The following is a 27786-nucleotide window of genomic DNA, read 5'->3' on the forward strand; positions in this document are numbered from 1 at the left end:
TTCAGAATAGAAAGACCTCCAAGCAGTATCTAATTATTTCTGTGCCTTTTAATTTGATAGCTTGAGAAATGTTTTGTGGTCTTTAAGAATGTCTATGGAAATTTCCTGTCCCTGCCACAGATCAAATTGTTTAAATGATGGACGGTGATTTTATATTGAGCTGGGATAATAGCATCTCATTTACTGCTCCTTAAGTGGTTTTTACCCTCCTTTTAACACATGTAGGTCAAGTTACTCCTTCAGACAAAAAAAAAAAAAAAAAAAAAAAAAAANAAAAAAAAAAAAAAAAAAAAAAAAAAAAAAAAAGCGTGACTAGGAAGGGCTAGCAAGTGGAAGGAAGCCAAGTATGCAGCAGCTTTAGACTTTGAAAGCGAGACGGTTGCAGCTCTCAATATTGACTGGTTTCCCTTGATGACGGTGACTCTTCGGCTGTTTATCACAATCTAGATCACAACATATGGACCAACTTGTTCTAAACTAAGTGTGAGGCAGCGGAATGAGAGAGGAGGTGAATGAAAAGTAGCATCTTTGACATCAATGAATCACCAGCCAACAAGCAAATAGTCCCAGTCAGCCGTTTGAAGCATTGTATTTGGCGAATATTGAGCCTCTGAAAGACAGACTCAGATTTCCTTCTGTCTGCTATGCTATGCATAGCCCTCCTTTTTTGTAATCGGTTGAAGATAGATTTTATGCTGTTTCTGTCAAGTAGGAGAAAATGGAGGAAAAAAGAAAAATCTGAGCTGGCAGCAGTTGCTGAATTTTGTGATCTCAGATTGAGAAGCCCATATTTCACCAGGCTGTTTAACCACCACTCATGCTGGTCCTCTGATGAGTCCACAGGTGGTCCCTTCTCCCTCGAGGGAAATGAGCGCCACCTCCAATGGCCCTGAGACCATGTGTCATTTTTGCTGAATATTCGGTCAACAGACGAATGGACTCAAAGGCAGTCGATCAAGTTGCACACCTCATAAGGCTTCTGTGACAAATAGGCTTCATTGTCAACGTGACACAGTCTAGAATCGCCTGGCAGGGTAGCAGCTATGCGGGGCTGCTTAGAAGAGGTTGATCTGTGGCGTGTCTGTTGTGGGGGCGGTGCTCTTGATTATATTAGTAGATGTGGAAAGGCCCAGCCTGAGAGCAGGTGGTGCCATGGCCTGAGTTGGTGTCCTGGACTGTAAAAGGGGAGAACGGTGATAAGCTGAGCCCTGGCAGGTGTGAATACTGCTGTCTCTGCTCTTGCCTGTGGGTGTGACTCAGTCCCTGTTGCATCGGCTTCCCCGCTCCGATGGACTGGAACCTGGACTCCTAAACCCTTTCTTCCTTGAAGTGGCTCTCGTCAGACTCTTACTTCGCAGCAGCAAGAAATGGAACTCTGACAGCGTCCGTCCCAGTAGCTGTGCCTGTGCCTTTCTAAACCACCAGACGGAAGGTGTGGAGACGAACAAGGGATGAGCAGATGAAGAAAGGACCCGCTGATCAGTTCAACGAGTGCGTGGAATGCATGGGGGAGACAGTGTTCCTTTGTAAAACAATCTCCATTTTCTCCTTTCCGCTCCCTTTCTCTCACCACCCCCACCACCCCAGAACAAAGGTAATCCAGGGAAAGCTGGGAAGGGGTGTTTACTGTTAACCATGTAGCAATAAGCATGGAGTTCTCGCTTAAGCCTAAGGCCTTCTGGGATAGAGCCAAGGAAGTTTCTGATGTTGTTTATATCTAACACAGATGAAACAAATCAATGCATATTGATGCAGAATTGTCAAATTTTCAATGACTGACATCTAGGGCCTCCAAATAGGGGGCCTTCAGGGTGATCATAGAGAATTGCACAAGATAGTAACTGTTTTTGGTATTGAAAGAAGAGAAGGCGCTTTCTATTTTGGGTAGACTGAATCTAGACCTTCTCAACCTGTGGGTCATGACTCCTTTGGGGGTTGAATGACCCTTTCACAGGGGTCTCATATCAGATATTTATGTCATGATTCATAACAGTAGCAAAAGTACAGTTATGAAGTAGCAATGAAAATTTTGTGGTTGGGGGTCCCCACAACACGAGGATCTGTATTAAAGGGTCACAATGTTAACAAGTTTGAGAAACATTGTTCTAGACCGAATCCCCATTTGCGGAAGAAATGTTTGACAATGGTCATTCAATTATGATGGCCTGGGACTGGCTTTTCTCATTTGTACTTTATCTAGAAAATCTCTTGGAGTGAAGGGCAAGTTTGGGTTTCCAATTGAGGATGAACAGTCCTGGGGCCAGAAAATAATTTACTCTGAAAATTTGAAAGCAAATGTAAAATACATTGCCCATTCCAGTTGCAACATGCTTAAAACTATCCGGATGCAAAGACTAGGGGTTTAGATTGGGTTCACAGGGGGGCCAGCCCCACACATGTGCTAGATTATCGGTTTGACAGCATCAGTGCTTTGTGCCTAGACTTTACACCACTAAAAAACTGGGGGACGGGGAGCAAGAGAGAGAGGGCAGGGGGGGGGATGGAAGGGAGCAGAACTCTTTGAGAGAGGCCTGCGAGTTTCACATGAGAATCCATCATCAGCTTTTGTGTTCTGCCAGTAAGATTCCTGGATCTTGGCAGCAGTTTTTCTTTCTCTTTTTTAAACTTTTTTTTTTCTCTTTTCCCTTTTGAGGCAAATGTGTGCACAGTCTGGGTGTACTCATGTCGTCTCTCAGGATCTTGTTGTTGGGTTGGGGATTTTCCTAAGAGGCTGGGGCTACCATTAGAGACCCGCACCCTCACACGAGAAGGATGCCTGTGTATCCAGAGAAGAGAAGCAGGAGGCAGGCAAGCACACTTTGCAAGCAAATGCTGTGGCCTGCATCCAGGCACCTGCCAGGTGGAAGTTGTTAGGAATGATAAAATGGCTATGAACTTAAGACTCCATCCATCCCCAACTGCTCGCATTTGGTAATCTGCCATGTCTAATTATCTTAGCATTACCTTACCCTTTCCGGCAATTTTCTGTGCCAACAGCTGTCTGGTCACATTGCCTAAAGGTTTTTATTTTTTATTTTTGAATTTTAATGTTAGGGTTAACCAGCGTTTCTACACTAGCATCTACAATCTCTTCAGTGTATATCTTTGCTTATTCCCCCACCAAGGGAGACATTTCTTTCAAACTGATCAAGTCCCCAAAAGAGAGACCACTCCTATGAATGCCCCTTTTAGATACTCAGACTGCTCTGGGCTTCTATACTCAAATTCTCTCATCTCACTGTCTCTGGGGATGCTGTTGGATTCCCTTTGTGGCCTCCCTGGGGACCGACATGCAGAGAGAAGTGAGCAAAAGAGTATTGTTTTGATCCTCCAGCATTCAATCGGAATCAGCAGCCACCAGATGTCTCCATGTGGGGCTAAGTGTGGGACGACAGGAACTGTGTGTGGGAAAAACCCTTCAGGGATTAAGGGTGAGGAGCATAGGCCTTGGGGACCTGGCAGAGCTCTGGCCTCCAGCTAAACCACTAACCTCCCCTGGTGCCCATCAGAGATCACCCCACGTTTGGGCATTCATTTTCTAAGCCCCGTTGACTGGTCTTGGCACATTATTGTATCTTTATTAGGTTAAGAAACTAGCCTCAACTTCTTCTGTTTCTGGAGTTCCTGCACTGGGTTCCCCATCAGCCACACTGAACTTTCCGATACTTCTTTGCTCTGTCCTGGGCTCTTACTTCCTAAAAGTTTACATATCCTTTCCTGACTTAAGAGTTGTGGATCCATCCACTCATATTACTCAGTATCTACCTAGTGAGCTATATTGCAGGTGTTCACTAAATTCACGTAGAGACCTGGCAAAGCACATAGACAAAGTAGGTTGTCTTTGTGAGACCCTTAAAATGAGGGTTATTATACAAGAAGCAAGATTTTTCCCTTGGCTTAGTTTATTAATAGTTATTGCTTTAATGTTCACAGTTACTACATCTGAGTGAGGTAGGGTGTATATTACATCCAGTAGTGGTACAGTCTTCAGAGGGAGGAATTCCAAGTCCTTAGTTAATGCTCAATTATTCTATTGAGAGAAAGAATTGAATAAGTCAGAAAGCAGAGACCAAGAGGGAGAAAAGCCCCAGTTATGTCACTGTTCTCTGATCCATACAAATGTTAATTTTTAACATAGAATCAGCATAGATTTTATAATTGGTAAATTATATGTGTCCTACAGAGGCTAGTACTTGGGTTCCTAATAACTTCCTTCTTGCTGTGTTAACTGTGTAACTTATAATTCCTCCAAAGACTGACAGCGTAGTTAAGATATATACAAGTACACACAGTAAGTTTCTGAGCTTTGCATTGTTCTGCTATAAAACGTATAACCTAATTTAATAACGCAAAGCTTTCCTTTTTGTTAGTCCTAAGGAATCGGGCTGATCTCCTTCTCCTAGGTGGATGTGATCAGAGCTGAAGGAGATAGTCAGAAAATACATGATATTTAGTAGTCTATACACCGCTGGAGGTGACACGGGGCTGAGGAAGTAAGCAAGGTGAGCAGCAGTTAAGCACAGACACACATGAACACACACATGAACACACACAGACACACACACAGACACACAGACTAACACAATGACACACACTCACAGGCTAATGCCTTTCTCCACCCTGGATCAGTTTCCCTCTAGTAGCTTTTATAATTTACGTTACAGTTCAACTTGTCGCTGATAGTCTAGCCTCCTGCCCCAAGCTGTCCCCAGTCCTCTTCTCTGGTCTTTGCTCTTCTTCCCACCATGGTGAGCCTCATTCCCAAAGTACAGCAAGGCCTCTCCATGCTTGGATATTGCCCACTCTTTGCACCTGCCTAAGTTCTAGGCAACTTTGGAAAGTCAGTTCTGACCCCATCTCCTGTGTGAACTTCTTGCTGGCCGCAGGAGTTGAAATCCCCCCTCATTCCACTCTTGAACCCCCGTAACAGAGCCTCTTTTCTCTGAAATCTGCCTAGGAGAATCAGGCACGGTTGTTTATCATGGTTATGTATGACCGTCAGTTTCTTGAGGGAGGCAATTGTTATCTTTATCCTGGCTCCTTTTGGAGCCTGACCACTATTTTTTTTTACATAGTAGATGCTTAGTAGATATGTGATGGACGGTTAGTTTCATTCCTTTTATGACCAGCTGTTCTTAATTGTAGACCTTTTTCTTGATATAGCACATATGCAATGGAAAACCTTAGGGAATAAAAGTAGGACATAATAAATAATAACGGTTTTTCGAAGCTTTCTAAAATGCTATTGTAAATCTCTTATACCTCCCTCCATTTGCTGTGTCCTTACCCAAGAAGTGGAGACATTTTCAGTTAGTGCTGCCTGTGTCACAGCTTAGGTTTGGCCTAGAATTCTGCCAGATACTCTAATTCTTGGAGTTTAGGAATTACATAGTCACAACCTAACACATTGTTCTCTTTTCACATGTGTGCGTATGTTTGCATGTGTGTGGGCACATGTATAGGGATGTGCATGCACATGGGTACATGTGCATGTAGAGGCCCAATATTGAGAACAGAACTCCTTCTTGATCACTTTTCCTCCTTATTTTGTGAGGCAGGGTCTCTCAGTCAAACCCAGAGCTCATTGCCAATGTGACTAGCTTTGTTAGTCAGATTGTTCTAGGGAATCCAACTTCTTAGACTGTGTGCAGGCTACCCATCACACCCACCTACTGTGTAATCACATTGAGGTCAATAAAACTGATATGTTAAGGGTTTGCAATGGAAAGGGATGAACTTACAAATAAAGAGAAAGGGCAGAAGCGGTAGCTGATCCCGTGCTGTCTCTCTGCCGCCGTCCTGGGTCTCCCCTCATGCTAAGTGAGAGTCAAAGCAAGGGAGTGAGCACCCTTTCCCTTGCAGCTTATCAGTGGGCATTAGACCACACCCAAGGTGCCGGTCCTCCAAAAGCTAATTGGCTAAATGGATTCCTACAAACGAGTCCCCCTTTTGTCTAAATAAGAGGATTCTTTTTTAAAAAAATACCATATTGTTTTTAATTGAGCTATACATTTTCTCACTCCCCTTCCTTCTAAATCTTTTACAAAGGTTTAGAATATACAATATACAATAACAACACATATCAACGGACACACAGCACCTCAGATCACACCCCCAGGGCTGATCCCCCAAAAGCTAATTGGTTGAATGAACTCCCACAACACCACCCAATGTTTATGTGGGTTCTGGAGATTTGAACTCTGACCTTTATGCTTGTGTATGGCAGGCACTAAACCACACAGCCCTCTCTCCAGCCATAATAACATTCCTAGGGTCCATTTAAAAATATATAACTTACTTGTTTCCCAATAATATTGGTTACTGCTTCTTGTCAGTTACTGAAAAGGGCAGCATTTTGGCTATTTCATCTGGAATAGGCTATGGAGATAAAGGTGCATAAAAATACTAATTAGAAACAAGGTTGATAATAAGTGTGTCTTTTAAAGGAGATTTGAATCACTCCACAGGCTTGCTCAGCCTCACAGTGGATGGAGCCCACTCCCTCATGGATGGTGATCAGCATCATAGTGGGTGCACTATGAAGGTCAAAGGTACTTGCTTGATTGTCAGCCACCATGGGGTCATTGAGGAACAGCAAACACAAAAACATATCAAATGGCTTCCATGTTAATACAATCAGACTTCCCTATCTGTGGCTTCTATTAACTACAGGTTAGAATAATCTCAAAACTTTGGTCTCTCGTTCAGTGTGTACAGGCTTTCTTGCCATTGTTTCACAAGCAATACAGTGCAACAATGAAGTGCAGAGCATTTACAACATATTAGGTTTCACATGTAATCTAGAGGTGATTTGTGCGTGCAGGAATGAGTGTATGCTGGATGCAAAACTTGTAGCAATTTATATAAGACATGAACAGCTGTAGTGTAGATTTTGCTCAGAGGCGGGTTTCTTGAGCCAATCATCCTCGGATACTTTTAAAAAATGATTGTGTGTATGCAGGTGTGTCTCCCTGTGTGTCCATGTGTCTGTGTACGTGAGAGCAGGTGCCATCAGAGGGCTGAAGAGGGTATCAGATCCCCTGTGTGCTGGAGTTCTGGGAAGTTGGGAGTCAGCTGACGTGGGTGCTGGGGACTAACTCAGGTCCTTAGGGAAGAGCCGTATGCACTGTTGACCACTGGGCCACCTCTCCATCCTTTTCCTGCCCAGAAGCTTTGCATTAGCAATTTTGTTGAACTAGAATTCAGTGTTATACACTTCTTTAGATTATGTAATTCAGAGTTTTCTGGTATAGTCACAGTTTGGCAAACCTTACCTCAGTCAGTGGTTGAATACTTCTCATCAGCCCCCGAAGAAACCCAGTACCTCTAAACACCTTCAACTGAACCATTGCCGTTAGCAGTGGCTGTCTCCAAACCCACTGCTACCCTGTGGGTTTTCCTTTTGTGGATCTTTGTGATGCATGGTTTTTGAGCAAGGCTCTTTTGCTTGGCATACTATTCCCAAGGTTCAGAAATGTTGCCTTACCCCTTTACTGCTGTGCCTTGCTTTTTGAAATTGCTGAATAACTGTCCGTTGTATGGATATACCACATAGTATTACCCCTCATCAGTCCACCGACATTTAGGTCTCCCCCCCCCATTTTGCTATAATGACTAATCATGCTGCAACATCAATACTGTCTTCCGGGTGTGACGCAAGAGTTACTCGCCTGAACTCTTAGCCATGTCAGTTCCCTCAAGAGATTCAGACAAGATTGGATCTAATCGTGTTCTGTCATGCAAGGGCAGGAGGATCTCACAGGAGAACATATGAGGCACAAGAGCGCCCCCCAAGGACATAGAAGGGGGAGCAGTTGCTGGGAGTGCGGGGAGTATTTTCTTTGGTGGTGTAGGTGTACTTAAGTTGCTAAACACAGCAGCTCATCAGGTAAGACTTGGGGAGAACTATTTCTTTGGGCTGTTGTTGGTACCTGGGATGAAAAAATATTTGATCACGAGTCCTCAGAAGAAAGCTTCCACAATAGCCCCTGTGAATGCTTTTGTACACATTTTGGCATAAATAAGGATTTTTGTTATTCTTGAGTATATATTTAGGAGTGGAATTGCCAGATCATGAGCTGTGTTGAACTTTCGGGGGACTTCCCAAAGCCGTTGCAGCATTTTAAATTGCTAGAAACATGTCCCCTGTGAGAAGACTGTATTGCATTTCACATAAATGACCCCTATTTGAAAACTTCTGCATTCATTCATATTTTCAACGTTTTCCCATTGATCCTGCAGTGACTGGACTATGATATCATCTGAGTACAATTCTCCCCTTGTGAGCACGGAACCCAGGGATTTAACAGGTTGTACCTGTACCACTGTTACATGGCAATGGGTGCACCTTTCTGGGAACCCTAGTCTGCACACCATCACCGTTCATTTGCTCTGTCATTGCTCCCTTAATTGTGATGTATTATTCCAAACTGAAAGCCAATGTGGCAGGAAAACTTTGTGCCCAGCAAATGCAGAGTTGAGAAACATTTTAGTTGATTTATTTATTTGAAGTGTTGGAAACTTTACAGCCCGATTGTCCTCAGCATTGAAATCTAAAACACTCTAAAAACTGAATTTTTTTTTCCCTGAACTGGATTTGGTGGAAAAGCCTGGCCTGAGCTGATATATGGATACATTTACCATTCTATCTTGTTAGTGTAAATAACCATGTGTCTGCTGTTGAGATATTACTATGTAGACCAGTAAGATGACTTAGCAGGTAAAGGCACTTGGCTGACAAGTCTGAAGGCCTGACTTCAGTCATCAAGACTCTCCTGGTAGAAGGAAGAATGGATTTGGGCAAGTTGTTGTCTGAGTGTTCCATGTACACTATGGCATATGCTTGTGTGCTCATGTACTAACAGATGAACGCAAGTCACATATGCATAAATAAGTACACAGAAAAGAAATATTAATACCTGGGGAAAAGGGCGTAGTCAGGTTTCACAGCAGTTCCGTCACGTGAAAGCCTCCCTGGGAGGAGCAGTGATGACCATGTCCTGTAACAACTCCCTTCAGCTTTCTGAACGTCAACCGTCCTGAGCTGGGGTTGCACACCCAGCTAAAAGAGAGGTGACCCAAAGTTCAGTTGAAGTAGGGAGTACCTCAGAACCTCTGTGCCAGCTGTTTCCCCTTCTAGAAAACTCTGTGTGGGTGTCTGCTGAGCCCCTCCATGTTATTCTGGTGTTGGCTTTTCAGGGAACCCCTCCCAGCCACTCAGGATATCCGGTCCCCTGCCACTCTTTGCTGTGTCACCCAGCTCGATATCCTCCTTGGTGCTCACCTCACCCGCTGTGACGTGAGCAATCTGCTCTCGTCTTTGCCTCTGTGACTCTTCCAGCTGGAGAGCCTGGAGTGCTGCTCCACTCCCCAGAAACATAGCGGCTGGAGGCGGGGCGTGAAGCCTGCCCCTGCCCTGGCTTCCTGATTTGTGCAGCTGACCCTGCTTGGCTCCCACTCGATGTCCTGAATGCTGAGGCGCCGTCTCTATCAGGTTTCTTCCAGCACATCAGACACGAGGCGCATGGTCTTGCCTCTTGTGTCAGCCTCCTATCCGAGGACACAGAAAGCTCTTCCAGTTGTCAGTAGGCCCAGGGAGGGTGGGGCATTTGGCCCCGTGAGATATCAACAGTCAGGGCTGTTGACTGCCTTCTTTCTCTGCAAAGATTAATTTTCATCCGTGTTCTTGAGTGAGGAAGAAAGCTGACAGAACACTAGGCCCATGCGCCTACTTGTCGCAGATAGGAGAGTGTTGTTTTCCTACAATCTGGCTCTTTGTCCCTCTGCTCACAGTAGCTTCGGATGACTAATGTTTACTATAGCAGGACTCCAATCAAGCTCTCCTGGCTCCAGATGAGTTGGTGTATAAGTGGATACGGCTTTGTGTATGGGCCAGCTGACGCAACAGCCAGCAGCGCTGCCTTCGTAGTCTTCCATCCAAGCAGAGGACAACCATATGGGTACAGGCAAGCTTCCCAGCAGTTTAAGAAAGGGAGAACTCCCCAGTTCCATTCTTGGTCCCACAGCTCCCTTGCAGTGTAGGGTGGAATCTGGTTTTCATCTGTGCATGGGGATGTGGTAGCTAACCAAGGGTTCATGGGAAGGTTGAATTTCTCCAAGGCATCAGGCATAGACAAGGCCTGGCTTTTGCTCCTCCCAGCTTCTAGGTCTCCTCCGGTAACTTCACCCTCCTCTATAATGTTGTAAGGAGACCACTTGGTTCCCGGACGCCTGACAGCTCAGACCCAAAATAATCACACAGAAACTATATTATTTAAATCACTGCTTGGCTTACTAGCTCTAGCTTCTTATTGGCTAACTCTTATATCGTAATTTAACCCATTTCTAGTAATCTGTGTATCACCACGAGGCTGTGGCTTTCTGGATAAAGTTCCAGCATCTCTGTCCAGTGGGACTACATGGCTTCCCCCTGACTCTGCCTCTTTTCTCCCAGCATTCAGTTTAGTTCCCCCCACCACCACCTACCTAAGTTCTGCCCTATCAACAAGCCAAGGCAGTTTCTTTATTCACCAATGGTATTCACAGCATACAAAGGAACTCCCACATCACTATAATGTTTAGGAACCATGGAAGTCTGAATATATTGCATATATTTAACTCAAACTAGGTGAATTACTAATTAATGATTCTAATTAATACTAATTTATAATTAATAATATTCACCTATTTTGGGCTCACTATGTGAGGGTTTGGGGCTTAGCATTTCTATTTCCTACAGAAATTACACCATGATATGCCGTGCCAAAATTCAGATTCCCTTTTCCATGGTCACAGGAAGTTGCAGAAATGGAAGCTGCAGAGTGTGAGCAAGACACAAGAAATGTCAGGAGCAGGCATGGTATGCAAATGAGGCCTCCATAGGCAATGGGGAATTTAAGTTTGTAGTTTTGGTTTACATTGGTATAAACTGGACTTTATTTTTCTTCATTAGTTCTGTCTTTTCTTCATTAAAAAAAATCTTCAAATCTTTTATTATTACTATATATTCAAATATCTGCTTATTTCTTTGTCATTATGGAATAAAGTTTAATTAATAGTTGACACAGGAGAAAGAAGTTAAGCTGAGAAAGTGAGGTCTAAGAATAAATTTCTGTGAAAGTTCCAGCCCGGCATGTAATTCCAGTTCATTACCTGTGCGTTAACAGAGGGAGAGACAGCTCATCCCGTAAGCTGCCTTCTTATCCTTGGAAATTTAAAAATGCAAAATTTGCTTCCCGAGGGTAAAGATGTCATTTCTTGACTACAAAAGGAGCGTGGGAGAATTAAAAGGGGGAAAATAACAAAAGGTGAATTTAGGAACATGCACTTCATTGAGCCAAGCCCTTGCTTGGCACAACGCCCCATGGGCAGGTGCACCAATTACATGTGACTGCTGTGCCGCTCACACTGGTTTCCTGGCTACCAACAGTGTCGAGCTAGACAGTGTTGGGTGGGCTTGAGACTCTTGGCCTCAGGATTTCATCACTGCTGTGGGGGAAAAAGACTTTCCACCGAGGTTCCCAAACTTACCAGTATGCTATTAAATGAAACAAGCAATTTATGGAAATTATTCAGGCACCATGGTCCTGAGGATAATATCTTTTTCTTTATTCCTTCTTGATTTCACTTGAAGTGAGTTCATCTTTAAGAGTATATCGTTAGCTTTATCTTAGGGATATAAAAGCCAACTTGGTACAGCGCCCTACAGAAGAGAAGGGGCTCCAGTCATCTCTCAAGGCCCTTGACTTTCATAAGATGAAGAAACGATCAAGCTAGGTGGAAAATTGTGCTTTTAAAAATACATTCTTAACTAGCAAGTTTGTGATTTAAAAAAAATAATGCCTACACAATATAATGTTGAACTCTTCTCAAGAAAATAAAGGCTGCCGTGAAAAGAAATTGTGTGCGTGCGTGTGTAACAATAATAAGAAAAGAAAAGGAGGCCATGATTTGAGAGGGAGAGGGGAAGTGAAGCAGTATGGGAGGGGTTGGAGGAAGGAGGAAAGGATGCAATTATATTTCAGTTTTTTTAAAATTTCCAAAAATATCACATACATACTCACATACTGACATGCATGCACACACTCACATTTATGTACACACATTCACAGACATGCACACACACACACACACACACACACACACACATTCATGGTGTCCTGTGGCTGGGAAGCCCAGGAATGGGAGGGCACATTAAGTCATTCCCTTGCTGTGCTGTGGCATTGCCCTGAGAGCCATCATCTTTTGGGAGTGATGTGGAAAGGTAACCTTAAGGCTCTGTTAGTGGAAGCCTAAGCCAAAAGCTTTGTGATCCCAGGGAAAAATCTGGAGTTACCTGGGCTGGGTTTTCATGGAGCATTCCAGGGTGTGTTTGCCCCACCTAGAACCCTCCTGCCATCCCTTCCTCCCATGGGCCCTGGTTTGTTCCTCTCCTCCTTTCTTATATGTATTTCATTTCCCCTTCTTTCCTTTATTTTTTCCTCTACTTCTTCCTTTCTCTTTTTTTTCTCTACTTCCTTCTCTCTTCTCTCTGTCCTCTCTACCCTCCCTTGGTCTACAATGTTGTATTAGTGACTTTCCTCATCACTGGACAAAATGCTGTTTGAAAGCAAGCAAGGAAGGTGGGTCTTTTCAGCTCACAGTTTCAGGGTGTGGTCCCCCACAGTACAGTCATGGCGGCAGCAGCTGGAGGCATCTGGCCACTTTCATCTGCAGTCGGGACGAAGATGGTGACAGTGCTGCTCCCAGCTAGCCTTCTCTTTTCCATGCGGTCTAGGACCTGAACCCATAGTGTTATGTTGGGGTCTTCCTACCCTAGTTGACATAATATAGTGACTCTTTTATAGAGCTGTGCAGAAGTTTGTTTCCATGGTGATTATAAATCCAAGCAGGTTGGCTAGCATGATTAATCACAAGTGTGGATTTCGTCACCCAACTGCCACCCCTTTGTCCTTCATGGCTTCATACTTCCCCACTGCTCCCACCGGTCTTCTGAATTCATTGAACTCTTGCTCTATTCCCTGTCAGTGAGAGATCGGAAAAGAAACCTTTCCTCTATTTCAGCCGGCAGGGATTTCACACTAGAATAAAAGTCTCCTATGTAGTTGGTGGAACTGAGGGAGCAAAGACCAAGGACATTGCTGCCTCATTTCAGGGACTCAGGAAGTGCTGGTACTGGAATCACAGTGAGCCGTCACCCGTGGTCTCAGCTGTCTGCAGAAGGACACCTGGATGGGTGATATTGACAAAAGATGTCCTCCTTCTGCCATTGTAGGGTATTTAAAAGGCCCTCACCAAGAGAAACTGATTTTTCTTTTTTTCAGTATCCAATTCTGTCAGGAGCCCTGCTGGCCAGGGAGGGGTGTGCCTTGTGTTTAGGCTGTGCTGAAAGCCAAGGGCCATAACCAGGTCACAGAATGGACCAAATGTAATGGACTTTATGTCAAAACAACCCCTTTGTTCTTTGTTTCACTATTGACCCCTTTGAGTTTCTATCCCAGCATTGCTACCATGTGAGTTTTAAAGAGTAATTCAAGTTTGGATCTTATCATTTGGGTTTAAGCCCAGTGTGCCTCCTACTGTACAGAGCTGTGGCGGTCTATGTGGCTGAATTCAGGGTCCCCTGGAAGACTTAACTTCCAGGTCTGTGAGGACATTTCTAAGGATGCTTAATGGGGGGCGGGGGGAGACCTAGGGTGAATGTGGTTGGCACCAGGTCATGTGCCGAACTCCATGAACAAATAAGAATGGGAAAAAGGAGGAAGCCAGCTGAGCATGCGGGTTCATCTTTCCCTGTTTTCCTGTCTTCGGGGGCCTCACGTTTCTCCTGCCATGCCTCCGAAGCCACAATGAATTGTCCCCCCAACTCAGAGCCAAGACACACCCGTCCTTCTTTAAAGTCTTTTGTCATGGTCACTACCCAGCCACCTTCAGCATCTTCAGCCCCATTCTCTGTCCTTGCTCCTTGCTCTTCTCTTGCTGTCTTGGTGCCTTGCTCCTTTCCTGCTTGCTCCCCCTCCAGAATCCCTCCCCACAGCCCAGCAGGTTAGGGATCCTCAGCCACTGCCCGTCACTTGTCCTGGTCCTTTCATTGTGGCTCACCATCTCATCTTTGAAGACACATCCTGCACCATGAGCCATGCCCTGCAGAGTTGCCTGCTCCCTGCTGTGGGCCTCTTAGAAAGGCAACCTCTTGGAAGCTGGTTTTCCCTGTGTGTAAACTTGAGACGATCATGGGTTTCCCTTCATGGGACAGTGGTGAGACTTACCTGGAGTCCTTGGCCAGGGTTCTGAGGGCAGTTTGGTGCATAGGTCAGGAAATGTGGAGCTCCGTGTTGGTCAACTGTTGGCATGCTGTGTGGCCCTCCCATTCATACCACACTGGCTGTGCTTGTTCTCCTGGTGTCACTGTGAGTGCGCCATCATCACCACCACCATCACCATCATCACCACTCACCACCGCCATCACCATCATCATCAGTCGCCACCGCCATCACCATCATCATCAGTACCACCACCATCACCATCATCGTGTTCCCTGTCACAACAGCAGACAAAGCTAGCATAAGTGGGCATTTACTATCTGCCAGTAACCTTGGCCCAGAATACTGTCACAGCCTAGATTCAAATTCCTGTTTTGTGACCCCAGAGCCAGCTTTTGAGGTCAAGACAACACGCTGCCCTCCACAAACTGAAATTGCTCTTGTAAACATTTGGAAGGAGAAAGCAAAGGGGGGGGGGATTTTGAACAGCTTTCGCCCATCCCAGATTTAATTCAATCCACCTTGAGAAGGCAAAGTCTGAGTCATCGTGGATACTGTTGTGGCGAAAGGGCCAGTTGACTTCCTAACCTTAGGTGGTTCTGGTAGCTCAGGGCTGCTTGCCACACACACTAGGCATCCATCAAAGGAACTTGCTTTGTCCAACAGCTTAATCCCTGTGTTCCTGTCACGGGGAGGATATCAGTCAGACCTTTCAATCTATTCCATTTTCAGCCTCACTGATCACAGATTTTCCCAGTGGAGCTGAAAAAGGGAGTGGAGGGCTCTTAAACGCAGCACAGAAGCAGCAGGTGCACAGCCTTGTGTTTCTGAGCATGAGCTTTGGAGTCCTTTCCCTGGCAGTAGAATTAGCTTTCATGTAACCTCCATGTAACTGTGAACTTGAGGCCCTCCTCCAAGTTCTGTCTGAGAGCCAGCCATAGGAGGCGCCGACACTGTAGCTTCCTCCCTCCAGTCAAGCTGCTTTCTGCTGGGAAATCTTGTTTCTTCTGAACCCTGTCTTCATAGCCTCTCGTGCCCGTGTGGAATCCTTGAAGAGTATTCTGTTCATATTTTCCTCATGTACACACACCCACACCGCTGTGCAGCGCGAAGATGGTCTTGCTCCAGCTTATCAGAGAAACGCAAAGCCATGCGGATTCATCCAGTGCCAAACAGCACATGAGCAGGAAGCCTGGATTCAGACCCTTGTCCTTGGAATTTGAGGCCCGTTTTTAAAAACGGTCCAGAAGCTGCCAAGATCTGTTTCTTGAGGTCCCACGCAGTGATTGATGAGCTTCTGATTATCTGATGGGTTCTTAAGAAATACTTGTTTGTGAACTGTACTTACCCCTTGTTACCTTGGCTATGATTCACCTGATCATGGGACAGATGCTCCCTTTTCTCTTGTTGGTTGGGCACTAGCTTCAGTGCTCTGCTGTTGGGGTTCTAGCCATCACCCCACGGAAGCCTAGGGAGGGTTGTATGAAGAGTGGGATGGGATTTTATCCACCAATGCCAGGTCACAGGAAAGACCCTTTCTTCTCGTTGTGGAAACCTCTCGTTTATCCTTGCCTACCCTCGTGGGAAGGTCCAGATAGTCCTAACGTACTGGACGCGGCACATGTACATCTGAACCCCAGATCTTTGGCAGTGGGACACAGGAGGTTCACTGGAGTTTACAGGCCACTAGCCTGGCTCCACGTTCAGTGTGAGATTCAATCTCAACAGAATGAGGTGGAAAAGGAATCCAAAAGTATGACCCCCCTAGGACCCTGGGCAATAGAGGAGAGGGGGCCCGATCTTGACTTGCCCTGTAATCAGGCTGATTATTATCTTAAATATCACCATAGATAGAGCCTTCATCCAGCAGCTGATAGAGGTAGAGGCAGAGACCCTCACCGGAGCACTGGACTGAGCACCCAAAGTCCAGTTGAGGAATGGGAGGAGTGAGAATATGAGCAAAGAGATCATGATGGGTTCATCCACTGAAACAGTTGCCTGAGCTAATGGGAGCTCACCAACTCCAGCCAGACTGGGAAGGAGCAAACATAGGACCAAACTAGTTCCTCTGAATGTGGTTGACAGTTGCTTGGCTAGGACAGACTGAGGGGCCAATGACAGTGGCACTGGGATTTATCTCTACTGCATGTACTGGCTTTTTAGGATGTATACCTTGCTCAGCCTAGATATAGTAGGGAGGGCCTTGGACCTTCCACAAGGCAATGTGCCTTACCCTCTCTGAGGATTAGATGGGGGTGGGGTGGGAAGTTATATGGAGGGAATGGGAAGAGGGGAGAGAGTGGGAACTTGGATTGGTATTTTTTTTTTAAAAAAAATCTAATAATTAAGAAAAAGAATGATCTGGAGAGTGATAGGGCAGAGCACCCAGCATTCTCCTCTGGCCTCTGAGCAGACATGTGCAGACTCATATGCCTTCATATGCATGTACACATATGCCACACACATGTACCATGATCACATACATACACACAAACAGAGTATGTTATCCACAAAGGAAATACCCCAGTCATCTTAGCCAAAGGGCCCAGAGTGGACCTGTCTAGTTTTCCATCTAAATAGCCTGGATGTTGATGGGCAAGCCAAGGACACATCCAGGGGCCCAGTAGGAAGTCATTCTTTAAATACTGAATCCTTTGGGAAAAGGGTCTTGGGCTAGTGGTTATACCGTCTTTCCTTCCCACCTTCCCCAGGCCCCTGGGTTCTTTGAGCACAGTTGGGCTGCCCCCATCCTTCACAGCTTAGCACACGCCACACTTGAGCAAATGCAGCCTGACATGTTGACATATGAAATGGTCTTAGTTTAGAAATTGACCATGTTGATAACAGGTTATTAATTTAATCAGCCTCAAGTTGATAACAGGTACCTCCTGTGGAAACAAAGATAATTTGCTATTGATTGTGATCGTGTCTCCTGATGGAAACCCTGGGCTTATTGTGTCCTGTAAAAAGCCCCTAACACAGCCTTCCACAGTGTGAAGCAGGCAGGAAATGGGAGGTTTGATGGCAGGGAGGATCACTGCACGAGGCACACTGGAGAGGTGTGTCTGGCCCATTGTTGTGGTACCCGCTTCCTCTGGAAACCTTAGAGATGAGCTTTTTAAATCCACTTTGAAATGTTTGCCATGTGTGGAGCAGAAGCGAGCTCTGTGGCTTTCAGGCAGAAGGTCATTTTATACAAAATGTTCATTTGTGTGCAACAAAGCTTGTTCCTTCTGCAGGAACAAAAGAGATAATGAAGCCTTCTTCCAAGCTGTTTTTCTCCGAAGAGCAATCTTCCTGGTAGTTAGTGATTTCTCCTTGCCTCTTCTACTAGAATTGAAAAGTAAAAACATTTGTATCAATAAAGATTACAGAGTATGATTAGGCCCCCAGATATGATTTTAACTGTGGCCACAGCATAGTGGTGGGAAGCAGTGAAGCCCTGACTGGCTTCTGCTTCTTGCCTTTGTCAATCTTTCTAGATTCGTCCCTTTGTTGTTTAGCCAAATATGCGAGCTTTGTTTGGGTTTTGACTAATATATGTTTCCAAAATACTGTCTTACCCGCAAAGTCCCGTCATCTTAGACATTGCCTTGGTATCTGTCTTTCTTCTGAATGCTTCCAGTTCTTAAGAGCTCGAATCTTGCTGTTTCTGGCACAGGTCCTTGCCTTCCTGGTAGCGTTCTTCACCCTTTATGTGTAAAGAACCATTTCCCCTTGTGCCCCTTCTGTGAACCTAGAGAGCTAGGAAGTGCCTTTCAAGACCTGTGGGGAAGGATTTCAGCACCAGCAGGAAGGAAAATGTAAATTCGAATATTTTGCTTAGCATTTTTCAATGTAATGGTGTGTGTGTGTGTGGTATGTTGTGTGTCATATGTGTTGTTTGTGTTTGGTACACACACATGAGTGTTCAGGTGTTGACACCAGTTCGTGCTTATTCAGAAGCCAGAGCAGGGCCATCGTGTGTCTTTCTGTATCAGGCTCTGCCAGATTTCCTTGAGTAAGGTCTCTCACTGAACTAGAAGCCCACTGTTTAGGCTCCACTGGTCAGACAATGAGCTCCCATGATCTGCCTGTCTCTGCTGTCTAATGCTGGCATTATATGTCTGCACAGATATGCCTGGACTTTTATGTGCGTGCTGGGAATTTCAACTCAGGGCCTCAGGATTGCTGAGCAAGTGATCTTACCATCTGAGCTGTCTCCTTGACTTCTGTAATGATTCTTAAATGGATTATGACTCTTGATGTAAGATAGAAGTGTTTCATACATCTCAGGATAAATCAATCTCCGAAAATGACTTCTAATGTACTAACAACCCTTGAGGAAGATAGAGAAATGTCCTTTTATTTCTGGGATCCATTGGTTTTGAAGTACATGACTGTGAGAAACCTGGATCTCCGCAGTCCTCGAACTAGGAGCCACCCCCTCCCATTTCCCTCATTGCTGGCAGTCTTGGTTCTGAGTACACCATGATGAACAATAATTCTCCAAACCCTAGCACCTAAAACAAGATTCATGGGATCTAGGGGAAGAAGGAAATGAACCGTGCCATTGTAGATACAGTGGTGCCTTGATGACTATGTTTTCCCCCTGTGAATCGAGCTTGTGTTGCTCCGACAGAATAGACACCTGGTCTCAGTGTTGACTACAGCTCACGGGCTATGTCTGCACCAGTCATCACTGTAGCCCAAATCCAGGCTAACGATTATAGATTTTTCTTCTGAGTCACTGTAGTTGAATTCCAACCTTATTTGAGGAAGAATTCATTTTTTACATGGAACTCGAGCCTTCATGTAAGTATGAAATGTATCATTGCGAAATGTTAAACAAAACCCACTAAGTATATGAACTGTTTTGAAATCTTTGTTAAAATCAAGCATCACATTATAGCAGCTTTTACAGCACAGGGCTTTTAGCTTTAACAGGGGGAATAAAAATAGTTCTTTGCTGTTCCATATGGTTTTTATATGACTGTTTTGCTTTAAGGGTTTTCATCTGTAATTGTCTCTCCCCAACTCTGGGGATTTTCAGGAACGTTTATTTTTTTCATTTGTACACAATTTGTTCCTGCTGGTCCCGTCAGCGGGAGTCCGTAGTAAAGTCCTTTGGAGTTAGTGTCAAGGTTCCATCACCTTTCCTGTCTCTCCGGGACATCCTGTACTTTCTTTTCATCCCTTCTTAAACCAAAATAACCAGGAACAAAAGAAAAAAAATAGAACAACAACAGCAAAACCCCATTTTCTTCTTATCCGATTTTCCCTGTGACTCGTCTACCCTGCCTTCTGGACCATCGCAGAAAGGTCGGCCTCTGTGAGGTCCTTAACCTCTGGCCTTGATATAAGTGTTTGGGGAGGAAATGGGAGCTGGTGCTTTCGGTGATGTTGTAGAGATGCACACACATGATCCTTGTCACAAGAAGTGAGATGTGATGTCCAGTGAAATGCTTTAAAAATGCTTTAATGTCCCCATTGTCCTCTTGGCAGCTTTGCCTTCATTGCAGCTATAAATATTGTCCACGGCCCATGGCCTCTAGTGTTTCTTATTTATAGAGATGGTTCTTGTTTGTATTTGTTTCACTAAAATGGAAGAGTTATGTAGAAATATAAAAAGAGTGCAAGGTGGCTTGCCTCAGGAATTACCGCCGTTTAGCCAGCAGGTGCTTTGTCTGAGGACGAGCATGCACACCCTGCTATATTATTGCCGTTTTTTAAAGAGCAGAGAGATGCTTTGTCTTCAAGGAGGGAAAGGGAAAGTTGTGGTCGCTGCTTCTGTTTTCTTTACCTCAAAGCTCAGGCTGGAGTCTTCAAAGCCTTTTTAAAACTTCCAGCATTCAATTTTAATTAAAAACCACATTCAATTCTATAATCCTATCTGCCAATTCAAAAGGGAAATTCACATAAGAGAAAATTAACTTATTATTATTAAAAGTACGCTGCCTTTCTAATAGATATAATGGAGAAGCTGCTCTCCCCAGGCTCTGTGGCTATTCCTTACATAAGAATATTAGCAAATTTAATAGATTTTTTTCTTCCCTGTAAGTGATAATCAAACTTACTTTTTAAACTCATCTCATTTGACTTGGGTGATAAGGATATTTGCTCAGGAGAGAGATGCTATAGGCTCTCCATGGCTACATACCAGACCTTGAAGTCAAATGGTCTCGACTGTGTTAGGTAAAGATGAATTTCTTTTTTATTTTATCAACAATAAGAACTTCTTTACCTTGGGCTCAATTTCCATAAACTATTAGCACACAATACCCTCCGTGAGTACCATTTTATATAGGAAGGGTCGTGAGTACCATTTTGTATAGGAAGGGTCGCATGTCCTCTGTTCTTCCTCCAAGGCCTGTAGGTTTCAAGATGCTGGTTCTCATGGCTCTTGGGAGCAGCATCGGAGTCTGTTCTTGCAGTCTGGTTCCTCTACATTCCCCCAGAAAATGTAAGTTTGTTTTCGTTAGCCCCAGCAGGCAGGCGGGGTAGTCCTGCATCTGGCTGTGGGGCAGGAGCATCCTTCAATTCCGAGCCTTGTCCTAAGTCACTTGCCATGAAAAGTGGCGGGCAGCTACTGTTTGACCCTTTTCTCTTGAGTAGTATTCCCTAAACTTCTTCTGAGACAATGATGGGAAAATATCTCCGAGGATTAAGTATTTTAGAGGCACGTGACAATTTAACTTGAAAATGAACGGGAAAGCTTTGATCAGAAGAATCAAATTCTCAACACCTCTCTGCTGTCAGCGTGTTCTTGCTCTTTTCAGCAGTAATACAGCAGGGTCCAGTTATTTCTCCAGGGTATTGCCTCCTGTGCCAGAGCCTTGAATGGCAGTGTTTCTCGCTGAAATACATTTCATATTATGCTCTACACGAACACTAAAAGCTATGGATACATATGCATCATATCCATGCCATGCATGTATACATGGACAGACTATGTTAGACATGAAATACATACAGTCCATGTTATGTAACATAGGAATTAATGTTACATAGGATGCACGTGCATGATACACTTATGCATATTGGTACATCCATTCTTATGTAGAATAAATGCTATATGTGAAATAGTCTTCATGTATTCTTTCAGTTTATACATTTCCATCTTGTTTTCATATTTGTCCGTCATAAACTACTTTATTGTTTTATTCTGTTCCGATTCATTGCTTGTTTCAGTATTACCTTACAGTTATTGTGAAGTTTTATTTTGTCAGGTTTTTCTTTGATCATTTAGATGTTCCAGGGATTTCCCCCCTGGGCTCTCTGTGTGCTTAGATGCCATTAAACATCTCTTAAAGGTGTTTAAGTAAACAAGTGCTCAAAATGCATGAGTGGTTTTGTTAATGTAAGTGTAAAGTCTTGCACGATATCTACATATGAATCTCTTCATGGAACTGATTCCATGCTACATGCTTAGCAATTCCAAGTCTGTTACAAAGATGAGAAGAGTAAGCTCTCATAGGCATAGGCTTCTTCTATTGTTCCTGTCTCTCATCTGTCACAGTGCATGAAGATACATTTACAGATTGCACACTGCGATCCCAGGAGCTGGCAAGCTACTCTGACTGGGACAGTTCTGGGAAGATGAGCATCCAGCCAAACCTCAGGGCAGTGTGCCCAGGCTCTTCTTATTCTTTCTTCATTTTCTGTTTCTCACTACTTCCATCCTATGTCTCTCTTCTCTAAAGATTTTCATGTCTTACAATGAAAATACATATGTACCCAGAGAGATGAACGAGGCCTGAGAAATCTTGGAGATTTCTCGAGGCCCCCCCCCCAGGGTGAGGCAGAATGTGAAATGGGTGCTGTTTTCAGTCTGTGGTGCCCAGATTCCAGCAACAGCGGTGGCACCTGGAGAGAGCTTCTGTTCAGCACATGACTGGTCCACTCAGAGCATCTGTTTGGGTGGGTCCTGGGTAGGATCTTGAATTTTTCAATTCTAGCAAGTTCCCTGGTGAGACCAGTGCTGCCAGAGCGGGCACTCTACGTGACTGTGGTTTTCTGGGGTTTGAGTATTAATTTAATCTCAATGATTGCCTTATTGAGATGCTTATTATCAAAATAGCATTGGCATATAATAAAATGAAAATAACTATCTCCTGGTAATGATGTATCAGAACTGAAGCAGAAAGAATTGGAATTCAATGATTAAGGTAATTAAAATAAGAATTCTTTCCCAACCCAGTGGGGAAGATTCTAAATCAATGAGAATTGGGTCCATAAAAACTCAATAAATCTTGATGAAGGACCTTTGCTACCTAAGTTATACCATTTCTAGGTAAATTTTGGATCCTCATTGGGAATCAAATGCATGCATATTTATTTTAGGAGACATAATTAGATAATGGAGGCAGAAACTAAAATTTGACTGTGATGAAATGTCCTTCTATTTCATGGAAGCAGTAATGTCTACCAATGAGGTGAGCCATCCTTTTCAGCTGGGAAATCACCCTAGTTTTTCCGTAGTGTGTGTGGAGTCTAGGCCATACTCCTGATTCTGATTATTGCTTTATGTTTTCCAGCGGCTTGTGGAGGCTGCAGAAGAGGCACACCTGAAACATGAATTTGATGCTGACTTGCAGGTAACTGACTTTACTTTGAGTTAAATTGTTGGTGTGTTTCAGTGACTGGAGAGCAATGCTTTGGGAGGATGGTACCAAGTTGGCAGAGATAGCCTCCTTCTTGTTGGGAAAGAGTAGCAATCATCGATCTTGTTCTCCCAGTGGCAATTAGAGCAGATCATGTCACACACACACACATGTATACCAGATTTCGGTAAACTTTTCCTGATGTGGGGGATGAGTTATATCAGTGAACTAATGGTAATTGTTAGGGTTCGCAGTGGTAGAGTGATAGAATGGTGGATATCCAAAGCTGTATTTCCCAGCTGGAGTCTGGGTTATGAGTGACTGGAAGCCATGTCGTGATGGATTTGTCCTTGAACCGGTTGTTAAAGACAAGAACCTTACACTATGACATTAAGTCATTCATATTTATTGTAGTAGACCTCACACTCATGGCAGACTGGAAAGGATTTAGGTCTTCATAGAAAATAAATATATTAGCAAAGGCAACAAGTGAGCAGAAAGAAAAACCCACCTTTTGGGTCCCTTGAAGGTACTTAGCTGAACTATTTTTGTACCTTTACTTCACTGCAAAAAAAAAAAAAACAAACAGAAGGAGAAGTCTTACTTTTTAGGTCTGCTCTTTGCTAAAGAAACAAATCTCTCTGAGTGGTGTGTGTTCCCAATCAGGAATTTCGTGTTTATTTTGCAGTATTTTCATTTATAAGGAAAATATAAAGAGAAACACAAATCTTAAAGTCCTAAAAATGGTGTCTCTAAAGCAGCTTTGGTTTGTGCCTCTTTCTCCAGGCTGCGCTAAAATGGGGAAACGGATGCATGGGAAAACAAAGGGATTATTTGCAAATGACCGTCAAGGGTTAAGATACACTAGCTGTGAACTTCAGGCCCGCTGAAGCTGCAGGAAGAAGAGAGTTCCAGACCCCAGAGGGAATGGCTACAGGGAGATGGCATCCTCTAGAACAGTACAGTTAGTCACAGCGAGCAGACTAAGGTGGACTCCAGAGGCAAACAGACCCCTACGGGTTTACCAGGTTTTCTTCTTGTCCCATGTTGAAGACTGTAGGTTGATGTTCAGATTCCTGAGTCATTAGGCTAAGGGGGTAGGAGGAGGTTGAAGATGGGTCAGGAGGGACTAGCAGAAAATATCTAGGGCGTGAGCCGGGCGTCACTGTTAGCTATAGCACAGAACCTAAAACAGCAGGCAGAAATGTAGACAAGTGTGGGGAACCCCAGGGGGTGGGTGGAGAAGCAGCAGGAACAGTTGCCAACACTGGGGAAAGAATGGGAAGTTGGCACCTTTTTCTGACAAAATTGCAAGAGAAAGGGCCGAGTCTAGCAAAGGGACTTTGCGTATAGCAAGGAGCACCTTACATGGTGGCTTTATGGAGATCTAGAGGCCACCCACCGGTTACTGCTGTCAGCTGCATGCCCTGACTTCAGAGGAATAGAGGTCCTAGAGTAGGCTGGAGGGATTAATGTGCACCAGGAGGCACATTCCTGAGTGCAAAGATGGCAAGAGCCTGTGGAATGCAGGGCCAGTGGGGTGCTGCTGCCTTCCTGTTGGAATCCCGGTGCCTTTTCAGAGAGTTTCAGTTGGAAATAACAGACCCTCAGATCAACATAAATCTGTGGATAGTGATTAAAGGAAGCATCTGGGGCCACTGTGATGGCCCAGTGGGTAAAGGTGATGCCACCAAATCCGATAGCTTGATCTCCAGACCCCAGGTGACAGAAAGAGAGATCATTTCCTTCAGGCTGTCCTCTGACCTCCACATACACCCTATGGCATCTATGTGACTCCGACCCTACCCTCAAAGTAAAGAACGAATTCTAATACATTTCTTTCCAAAACAAAGGAAAATAACCCAGTGGTGTGCTCCAATAAATGCACAGGTGTGTAATTAGATTCATCTTTAAGCAGGGAGTAAAGTCTCTCACAGTAAAAGTTAACTAATACATATGGATGCGGCACAAATTCTAATTGGTCTTAAAAACAAAAACCCAGAGTCAGATATTAGGGGGTGAAAGCGGAAAGATCAGAGAAACAGAGCAGCCAGCTCTTAGTTCTACAAGTCCTCCGACTGAATGGATATCCTGTCTCTCTACAAGGCCTCACACCGGATGTTCCTTTCTCCTCCTGCCTATTGTTCTCGCTCTACCCAGCCATATCCCTTCCTGATGCCACCTCTCTAGTGCTGGGATTAAAGGCCTGTGACTCCCAAATACTGGAATTAAAGGTGTGAGTCACCACTGCCTGGCCGCTATGGCTAACTAGTGGCTAGCTCCACACTCTGATCTTCAGGTAAGCTTTATTGTTAGAGCACAAACAAAATATCACCACATAGAGAGGAAATAATGGAGATAAAGAATGATTGCATAAGACAGGGATCTTCAGTGGATGCTAAACTGGTGGGCAAGCCTCGAGAAAGCAAGGCATTGACAATGGCAGTATTTTAATGATGCTAAGGAAGCAGCACCTGAACTACATAGAAGCCTGCTCCAGATGTGATGACCTGGAAAGAGTCCATTATTGGGCATGTGATTAGTGACTCTCTAGTGATTCGGATCACATGTTATCCAGATGTTATCCAGAACAAAAGCCTTAGCCCCAGGTAACTATAGACTGTGGGGCACGGTGCAGAACTACTCTCTAGGCTTCTCTTTAAAAATGACAAGCTCAAGAAAGAAAACTTTGAGGGTTTTTTTTTCCAAGTTAGTAGAGATTGAGGATCCGGGACAATAGAATGGATGTGTGATTCAGAACGGGGTGTTGCGCTAGAGAGATTTGAATGCAGGCTGTGTATCGGATAGTAATAATGTATTAATGTTGACTGCTCTGGGTTTTGTGTGACCCCCTTTGCCATGGTTCTGCTTTTTCCTGGAGTTGAGATTTGGACTCACGAGTAGGGGTGCGTTTGCAGTTGGAAATCAGAGCTGTTTGGAGAATCTGGCATGCTCATCTCTGATGTTTACATTCCGTCTTATTCTGAAGTCTGTTCTCAATGAAGCTTAGGCAGGCTGGTGCTGTGGAGAGGTCAGCGGGATTGCTTGCAGGGTTTGTATTGTAGATTCTTCAGCAGCAGCGCTTAGGGTGTTCAGGGAGATGCTGAGGGAGGGGTTCTCTTTTGTAGTGTTTGAAGCTATTGTTACCTTCCCAGACTGTTCTGGGTTCCTATGGAAGCTGTAAAATGACATTCTGCAGAGGGACAGCTGAGTCTTCTAGTCAAGTGTGGTACCCTGAACACAAATGAAGCGTGGAGATCTCTCAAAAAACAACCAAAAGACACCAGGAAATCCAGCCCCTCCCTTCTGTTCTGTGAGAGGTCCTGCATGGCCTCTTCCCTCACCTTTTCTTTGTGTGAGCGGAGAAACTAGGAGAGGGCACCACTGTCACCTGAACATGAGAAGATGTTGCAATAATCTTCTGGTATTATGGAATGCCATTTGCTACCCAGACCTCAGACCTTGTTGAAATCTCAGGGGCAGAGCAAACCAGGTGCTCTTTGATTGAAGCCTGTAAAACAGAGGCCTTTGATAGCTGGGCTGCTCCGGAGCATCTGTCTGCTCAGAAGAAAGCTTCAAAGCTGCTGAAAATCTGATGCTATTGAGTGAGAGTCTATTAACAGCTGGGTGTCAGCCGGTGGCTATTACGAGGTAGCAGGCCTGAGCACCGGCTTAGAGTTTATTGCTCTGATGGTCCATTAGAGCTGATCAATTGTTAATCTGGGCACCGCTGACCTTTCTGTGACCCTGTCAGAGGATTGTTTTTATAAAAAACAAACAAAAAACAAAACAAAAAAAACCCACAAAAACAAAAACAAAAACAACAACAATAACAAATAAACAAAACAAAAATAAAACACCCAAACCTCTGCTACCATCTGCTCACTGTGTTGTAACACCAGGAAGGACCTTGTACCTCTAGTACCAGAGAGAAGTCTATTTTCATTTAGGAAAAAAATAATAACTGGTTTAGTGACATTTCCTAAACTGCAGAGTTTCAGATTTCAGAGTTCTTAGCTTCCTTGTTTCCCTGTAGGAAACGAGGTGATATTTATGCCCCGGACTCATTTTAGATAGCAGGTTTGTGACTGTGCACATTCCGAACTGTGAAAGTGAAAAGACTATTATTCGCTGGTAGACTCATTAAGAGCTGGCCCTGCCCAAATATCTTTATTATGAGGGTTCTGTGGGCCCTCTGTAAGGGGTCCTAGCTGAGCCGCTATATTGTTAGCATTTAAAGACTATGTTGAGGTTTGAAACAAAAACACAGAATCTGTTGTGTGTGTGAACAGCCTACAGACCACAGCTCTCTTGGGGATGTAGATTTGCCTGGCCTTTGTGGAATAGGTAACCTTTTTATGGCCACAAATTTTGCCCTTTGGCTTGTTCCTGTGTCCGACTGCCTGTGGGTTCTAGATTTCTCTCCTCTTTGTCTAGTCTCCATGAGTAACAATTGGTAATAACTGATGTGCAGAGACTCTTCAACCAAGACATCTTCCCTTTACAATTTTCATTTCATTTTTGTTTTCTTTTAACTTTCTTTTTATTTATTCTAGGTGTCTTTCACATCATGCGTCTCGATCCCATTCATTTCCCATCCCTGCATATCTGCCCTCTGTCCTTGCAGACCCTGCACCCCCGAGATAAAATTTAAGAGAAAGAAGAAAATAGAAAGGAAAAGAGGGGTGTGTCTGTGAAACCTCTTCATGGAAGCTGTAGTATGACATAGCGAGCCATGCAGTAAAACCCTTTTTTCCATATATCTTTACTTGCAAGTGTTCATTGCAAAGTCATTGGTCTGTTCAAGACCACTGGTTTCTACTCCGCTACTGATGCTGGGACACCTCTTGGTTGTCTGCTGTTGCTGGTGTTGTGGAGATCCTGCAGCTTTGGGTCTGCAGAAACCATCCCTTGACGCGGTCCAGCAGACCTACAGATGGGGT

General features: G+C 44.3%; 1 protein-coding gene across 2 annotated transcripts in view; it reads left to right on the forward strand.

Moving 5' to 3' along the window:
• Window positions 1-27786, forward strand: part of Cacna2d3 (calcium voltage-gated channel auxiliary subunit alpha2delta 3) — a 798817-nt gene that overhangs the window by 234224 nt on the left and 536807 nt on the right. For both annotated transcript variants that reach the window (XM_050158222.1, XM_050158221.1), the window contains exon 4: window positions 22778-22837. In XM_050158222.1, the coding sequence (XP_050014179.1) occupies window positions 22778-22837 (60 nt within the window). The remainder of the gene's footprint in view (window positions 1-22777; window positions 22838-27786) is intronic.

Source organism: Alexandromys fortis, unplaced genomic scaffold (genome assembly GCF_014885135.2).
Source record: "Alexandromys fortis isolate MF-2015 unplaced genomic scaffold, M_Fortis_MF-2015_v1.1 scaffold_106, whole genome shotgun sequence".
Lineage (NCBI taxonomy): Eukaryota > Metazoa > Chordata > Mammalia > Rodentia > Cricetidae > Alexandromys > Alexandromys fortis.